At 42.3% G+C, this 7,898-nt stretch overlaps 1 protein-coding gene across 2 annotated transcripts in view; it reads right to left on the minus strand.

Annotated features, from left to right (window-relative positions):
* The window catches only part of LOC311247337 (uncharacterized protein), a 58,995-nt gene extending 53,183 nt beyond the window's left edge, over positions 1-5,812 (minus strand). For both annotated transcript variants that reach the window (XM_084337703.1, XM_084337702.1), the window contains exons 1-7: positions 5,693-5,812; positions 5,126-5,227; positions 4,862-4,950; positions 4,695-4,772; positions 4,279-4,467; positions 944-1,030; positions 317-428 (exon numbers count right to left, since the gene is read on the minus strand). In XM_084337703.1, coding sequence (XP_084193829.1) covers positions 317-428; positions 944-1,030; positions 4,279-4,467; positions 4,695-4,772; positions 4,862-4,950; positions 5,126-5,227; positions 5,693-5,738 — 703 coding nt within the window. In that variant the 5' untranslated portion in view covers positions 5,739-5,812. The remainder of the gene's footprint in view (positions 1-316; positions 429-943; positions 1,031-4,278; positions 4,468-4,694; positions 4,773-4,861; positions 4,951-5,125; positions 5,228-5,692) is intronic.
* Positions 5,813-7,898: the final 2,086 nt, after the last annotated feature.

Consider the following 7,898-nt stretch of genomic DNA (forward strand, 5'->3'; position numbering starts at 1 on the left):
TCGCAGATTTTTCTGGAATCACTCGAAATCTTCAAAACTATATACTTCAAAACGGTATAAAACGGAAATGTACTGATGAAAAAACAATCAGTTTCATAGATGTTGACTGCAAGCAAGTCATTGATAAGCGACGGGTGTATTAGACACAGCCATAATTTAAGATAGTTTATGCGTTCGCAAATTTCCCCGCCCACTCCGACTAAAGCGCTGGCACTCAACCCCCTGCTGGCAACCAATGTGTTAAATAATAAAATCAATTATATAGCGGACAGGCTATATTCATGAAAGCTAAAATGAAGCCAATAGGAAATAATACCCAAGTCTTTATTTCTCTCCCCGAGAGCTGTTTGGGTAGCCGTGGCTGCCTTCAGGTCCGTCTCCAGCAGCTTCACCTGGCCTTCAGTACTGAGCTGCAGGAAACGCAGCTCCTGAGGACAGAACAAGCATTGGTATCAGGTCCGACACTGATCATGTACTCGTACAACTACTCTGACACTACTACTCAATGCCATGTTGTATATTTAATTTGTTAACAGTCAGGAAGAGAGAAACATCTAATGAAAACATGTTTTCAAAGTAATTGTTAGAACTGTAATAGTATCATCAAGTACTCATATCGATACTTGGTATCGGCAAGTACTTAGTCTTATAAAAAAGAAAGTGGTATTGAGACATCCTTAATGATTTAACAATAACCAGCTAAAGTGACCCAATAAAAATCAAGTATCATGAGTCTAATCAACATAACATTTTCTAGAGCTAGTTATTGTTAATTTGTCAAATACAATTTTGGGTGATTTTTGATTAGAGGTGTAAACACACAACATGGCATCGGATATAAATCTTAAAACACTGCCAAAATTGGTTTGACTGTCTTTATTCCTTTTTAATGGCCATCTAAAATGCATATTACTGTGCAGAGGAAAATGTACACCGGTCCTACTTTGTCTTTGGCATCCAGTTTGTTCCTGGCGTCCATCAGTTCCATTGTGAGGGAGTTGATCTTCTCCTTTGTTTTGTCAGCAGAAACCTGAAAATTCACTCAGTTACGGGTTCAATGCATCACTGCTAGGAAAGAACCTGTGTTATGATAAACAATATTTAGAGCAGCGGTTCTCAAACTACGGGTTGCGACCCAAAGTGGGGCCGCGGGTAGGTGACAGTGGGGTTGCGCATTATAGGATGACATCTTTTCGGGATTCCCACAGGAAGAGAGTCAATTTCACTTTGAATCCCGTGATTGGGCAGGACAGGGAGTAAGTCAGCGAGAGCAGACAGGAGTGGGAACTATGACAACAAAATCAACAGGATTTGGATGGGAGTGATACATAATGTAAATGTTTGGTGGTTTTATATTTAACTAAGGCAGACATGAGGGCTGTAGAGCGTGCTATGAAAAAATCGGTCTGTGCGATGAATGAATTTACTGCACTAGCACCCGTGCGATAGGCATTCGGTTCATATCGATACTTATTTTGAAAATCCTGTGGCAAGTCTCATTTCTGCCCAAGCGCAGCTCCAGTCATAACATCTATGGCTCCGGCAGCTAACAACGTTCGGTTCATATCAAGTTATCAACACTCTTATTTTGAAAAAGTATCCTTTCCTCCCAAGCACATCTCCGGCAGCCCACAACGACAGCGTGCCATGTTATGTTAGAGTGCGCATTTTGCGACCAGGAAATAAGTCCCTGCCTGTTTTTCCCCGCAACGCTTCCAATGCATCATACATGCTTTGCACCCTCACTAAAACGAACTAGTTAGCTGCTACCGGTAACTAAACTAAGCTAACCGGCTCAGAGGCAGAGAAAACAGTGAGGAAAGGGAGGGGGCGTGGGAGCCTCAGCCTCTCTGTCCCTGGTCACACAGGTCAAGGTATCTTGGGTTCCTGGCTGGCGTCGCACAGTGGGGGAGATTATGCTCTCACCAGAGGAGCTTAGATAGAAGAGCTTAGAAGATATTAGATATTAATGAAATATCTATCACTCTCTACGTCAATGATTTTAAGTAGGTGAGGTCAAAGGAGTTTGATAGTGAGGATGGCCAGACAATGTTGATATTTAAACATAACAAATATAATAAATAAAGGTATACATGCAACATAAAAAGAAATTGGGAACTGTTTGGAAGAGGGAGGTAGGGAGGGGTTTTACATTGTGTGTTGTGAGTTCCAAAAAATAAAACTTAGTTATTTCAAGTTTAAAGCTCAATATCTCAAAATGTGGCCCTTTACAGTGAACAGGAGGTATATTTGTATTAAAAACAATAGATTGTTTAAATGTCTGGAAGAGCTAAATTAATTTCTCTCAAATTATATTTTAGTTACCTTTTTTGAGTTGATCTAAATGTTACTGATTGTGTTAATGGGCTTATTATGATATAGTCTCATATCGATTGCAGGCACCTACATCGTATCGTGGCACTGTGATATCGGCAAATATCGTATCGTTGTCCAAAGAATCGATATAATATCGTATCGTGATGAAACTGGTGATTCCCACCCCTAGTAGAGTCCATACATCCAACACCAAATCCCATAATTCCTTACACGTAACGTGTCTGGCTGTGTGACGTCAACTTATCAGCATGAAAATGACAGCCAAACATGGTACTGCAACTAAATAACACAAATACAATAGGCACATTTGTGACCGTTACAAATATAACACGTTTTATACTTGTGCTACAAGATTTTGTGTGCTAAAAAACTATCAACCTCTGTAGCACCAGTGCTATGTGCAAAAAAAGTTAACGTACAGCCCTACAGACATGATGTGACCCATGTACTGCATATTTTATACTGAAGAAAAACAGAGCAGGATTGGTAAACAGGAGTGGGATGGGAGTGGGATTCTATAAAAGTTGGGCTCGGGATTGGGATCAGTCCTCTGTGGGAGTGGGATTTTTTCGAAACCCTCACTTGGGCTTGGGATGGGATTATTTCTGTGGGAGTGGGAAGGAGCGGGAGTCAAAATCCACTCGCATGTCAGCCTCTATTGCGCATTGGCAACTTAAAAAAAAAAAAAAAAAAAAAAAAAAAAAAAAAAAAAAAAAAAAAAAAAAAAAAAATCACAGCTGTGTATTTGCCATGTCTCGCCCCTTCATCAATGGAGGCCGACACACGTATTCCAATACACATTTATAATCGCGGGAGGGGGGTCTGGTCTTTTGTGTGTAACCTGGAGTCGCAATGGTTAAGCGTTGCTGGCTGGCCGCGATGAAATGGACTCTGCGCATAACCAGCTGCTATACCACACTGAAGTGAGGTGGCCATCTCGAGGCAGAGTGTTTGCCTTTGTTAACTCGGAGAAGAAGCACGGATTTTCCTTGCAGACAAAAACAACACATTGGCAGAGAAATATGCTGATAATGAGCTGGAAACTCTTAGTGGCACTCCAGGATAACCAGCTGAGATTTGGGGGTATTTGATGGCTTTTTGTAGGAACAGAATGCAGGAGGCGCTCAATGATCTTTCGTGTGACGAGCTACTGAAAGTCAAGTTCACTGGACAGCTCCTCGCAAAGTTCTGGATATCAGTCCGGAACGAGTACCCAGTGTTGTGTAATGCTGCGCTGATAAAGCATGTGCCCTTTGCATCAACCTCTGTGAGGGCGGATTTTCATAGAAGCGGATCTCTGCCAAAGCGCACGTGAGCGCATTTTCTTTTCATGTTCTGGCAACATATTTTGGCTAAATATGCCTCGTTTTATAAATGTCTATACAGAAACGATTCCATTGCTTTTGTTGATAATATGCATTAATTTAATTGATAACATAGTGCTGTAATTTCATTTTCTAATCAACGTGTGCTTTTATTTTGATATTCCTTATTTCCACGTTGAAATTACACGATACATTAACACATCCACCGCCGGAAACGGCTTACGACGTGTTTCAAGTTAAAAAAAATTCCTAGATAAAATGGGGTCGCGGTATAAAAAAGTTTGAGAACCCCTGATTTAGAGAATTCATATACATAGCCAAGCCTAAACATTTAATTTACTGCCCCAATTTCCTTGATCTGTAATATTAATTAATATTGAATGTGAATTTGTATAAGGTTGGTGTGAGGTTTAAATTGCATACAATAAATTATTGCCAACTGAAATCAGTACCACCACATTATTTGCCAAGATTTCTTTTTACCATTACATTTAAAATGTTGTGTATAATAGGTAAAGAAATATATATATATATACTAGGCATATTTTTTATTATTTTATGCATAAAATCTCTGCCCACATAACTGGAATGAGATAAGTTAGTAAACTAGGCAGACCTTGTTCTTTAGGAAGTTATTGGCTTTCTTGAGCTCAGCCAACTGCCTCTCCAAGGTGGTGACACCAGCTGACAGGCCTGTCTTCTCCCTGACAGCAGCCAGCAGCTTGGACTCCACCCTCTTCACCTCCTCCTCCAGGCCCAGCACACGCTGGTCCTGCTTCCCTCGCTGCTGCACCAGAGAGCGGATCTGCAGGGGAGGAAACCAAAGGATTCAACTCAACACATCTAGTGGCCATTAAACATTAATTAAACAACGAGTGGGTATACACTGGAGGATTCATTAGACTACCGGCAGCTTGAAGGTTACTAATTACAAGACGATAACCCACTAATCACATATTAGATGGCATTAAGTTTGTCGTGTTTGGAGCCAATGAGGTTAGTACTTCATTGATGAACCATGTGTAGCTATACCTCTTTCTCCAAGAGCATCTGCCGTTTCATCTCCATGGTGATGCCAGACTTCTCTCTTTTTACACATGACCCACCAACCTATGTGACAAATAGGAGGTTATATGATTGACTGACATATATATATAGGCGATATAGCCAACTGCCAAGAAACTAATTTGCCAACTTACAATGCCGTCGACTGATGTGGACCGTCGAACAGGTGACATGGGAACATTTTTGGAGGGTGATGGAGGTGGCATTGGTGGAGCGGCAGCAGCTGGAAGTGGGGGTGGTTATATAAGTTTCATGAGTTTGCATATAGCCCCTTTCGTGACTGCGTGTTCGAGCCCCTGGCTTGTTGCATCGCAGTCACGAAAGGGGCTAGGGTTTGCATTGAAACAGCTAAATATGCTCTTGCTTGCTGCTGGAATGTGTTGTTCACGTTAACTCACCGGCCCCGACGGGTTTGAAGCGGTCAGACTTGTGGAAGGACGCGGGTCCCTTCACATGATCATCGTCCTTTACATCGTAGCAGCCCAGCGGCGGCCCACAACCTTGGGTTAAAAACACAACACGGCGTCATCTAACGTCACGTCATTGAATTTATTTTGTACTAACGTTAGTTAGGTAATCTAACTAATTTAAAGTTACGTCGTTATGATGAATTGAAAATGGGGGACCCTGATGTAAACAAGACAAACGTCTTTCTCTGGTCTGCATCCCCTTAACAATTGTGTGTATTGAGCCGTACTGCATTGTACCCATTCTGCAATCTGTTAATAAAGTTTTCAATCAATCAAAACGTTGTCCAACTTTCTTTGAAAGTGTTAACGTTAACTAGAATGACATCACAAGTCTAACGTTAGTTATGAGGTATGTTGTTATGGTTAACTTATGTCAGTTGGCTAAAGTATTAACGTTAGCTTCTTGACATTAGCCAACTCTAGCTATTAGCTAAAAGTGGATAACTTGCCGATATATCGTGCTTGCCACTAACTGGATGTTGTTTGGTTACTTACCGACGTTTTCGTTGAACCTTTTCAAAGGCGCCCTTGAAAAAGACATGCCTAAACCGTGAACCTTTTACGATGTAGCTTCGCGCTGTACTGCAAATGCATGCAGTTCCCTCAACAGGACACACTGGTTGTTGTGACAGAAAAACAACGCTTCGCAGTTGCACATTTAAAAATATCGGCATAAGCGCAACTAGCCAATGAGCGTCTAGGTTCCATCTCTCCCCGCCCTCCCCTTTCTTCTTGATTTCCGGCAGACTAATTACCGCTACTGGTGAATTTCTGCCTCCTACCGGTTAGAAAATATAAACATCATAAGATAAAGCTTTTATCCAAAGCTGATGGAAAGAATGATTAATGACAGACTTGTAATGTATACTGGCTGGAAACGAGAGGATTATTGTATTACTACCAAAGTGGATTTAGGAAAGGGAGAGGGACGATGGACCCTGCTGTTGTTCTTGAAGATGCCATTAGGAAAGCACAGGTAAATAAGGAGTCAGTTATTGCTGTTTTTTTTTTTTTATATTGAAAAGGCCTATGATATGGTTTGGAGACAGGGCCTTATTATTAAGCGTCATCAAATGGGAATTAAAGGTAGAATGCTTAAATGGATAAATAACTTCCTTTCTGACAGGAACATAGTGGTAAGAATGAATGGTGTGTTTACTGTTTAGTAAGGAATATACAGTAGAGAATGGAACTCCACAAGGAAGTATTATTAGTCCAGTGGTCAAGTCAAGAGTTTTATTTGTCACGACATACAAGTATACAGTGAAATTTGGGGGGGGGTCTTGCCCGCAACGATTGTGCAATAATACAATAATGAGAATCCAATAGGATGATAAGACATTTGTGCAATAATACAAGCAATAAGAATAAAGACATATCAGGTATATGTACATGAAGTTTACAAAAAGCATGGTAAGACATGTAAGGTCCTGCGATAGTGCAATACACTGTTAGCTACGGATGAGGCACTGGGTCTTATGTAAACTACTATACAATGCTATACTATACAATCTACAGTTATACTATGTGTCCTTATGCTAGCTTGCTATCCATTTGTTTACTATACAAGAACCACTCCCGTTCTTGTTTTTAAAGTGAACAGGCTGTGTTTGGGGTGGTGAGGGTCTTTCATTATTCTGCAGGCTCTGGATTTGCACCTCTTGTTATATAAGACCTGCAGGGGGGGGTAGTGCAATACCCGTAGTACGCTCAGCTGAGCGCACCCCTCTCTGTAGGGCCTTCTTGTCCTGTGCCGTGCTGTTTCCAGACCAGGCAGTGACGTTTCCAGTCAAGATGCTCTCTAGAGCTCCGGAGTAGAAGGACTGGAGTATCTTCCCCGATACTCTGAACTTCCTTAACTGTCTCAGGTGGTAGAGGCGCTGCTTCGCTTGAGTCTATGCGTGTTGTCCATGTCAGATCCTCCGAGATGTGGACCCCCAGGTACTTGAAGCTGCTCACCCTGTCCACGGTAGCCCCGTTTATCCTCAGTGGTGTGTCCTGCTGTGTTCTCCTAAAATCGACAATCAGCTCCTTGGTTTTACCAATGTTCAGGAGCAGGCTGTTGTCCTGGCACCGGCGTTCCAGTACCTCAACCTCCTCCCGGTAGGCCTTCTCGTCGTTGTCAGAGACCAGCCCCACCAACACTGTGTCGTCCGCAAACTTCACTATGGAGTTGGAGCTGAACTTGGCCACACAATCATGCGTGTATAGTGAATACAGCAGGGGGTCTGACCCCCCACCCTGACCGCCTGGGGCCTTTCACTCAGAAAGTCCAGTATCCAGGCGCTCAGACACAGCTCGATCAGCTTGTCCACCAGTCTGGTGGGGACTATGGTGTTGAACTATGAGCTATAGTCAATGAACAACGGTCTCACATAGCCCCCCTTCTGGCAGTCTAGGTGGGAGAGGGTGCTGTGCAGTACTTGGGAGACCGCATCGTCAGTGGAACTGTTTGGCCTGTATGCAAATTGCATAGGGTCAATATCGCTGGGGAGGGAGGCACAAATGTAATCCTTAACCAGCCTCTCAAAACATTTCATGGCCACAGAGGTGAGTGCCACCGGTCTGTAGTAATTAATACTAGCGTTTTTTTTTTAAATGTCCCCATTTCAAAGGATACGCTCCTTCCTCGGAGGGTACTAGTAGCGTAAGCTTGGTGTTTGTTTACAGAGATAGTTGATACACTGAATTAAAATGTGTA

This window comes from Notolepis coatsorum (assembly GCF_963971535.1).
Source record: "Notolepis coatsorum genome assembly, chromosome: 20".
Lineage (NCBI taxonomy): Eukaryota > Metazoa > Chordata > Actinopteri > Aulopiformes > Paralepididae > Notolepis > Notolepis coatsorum.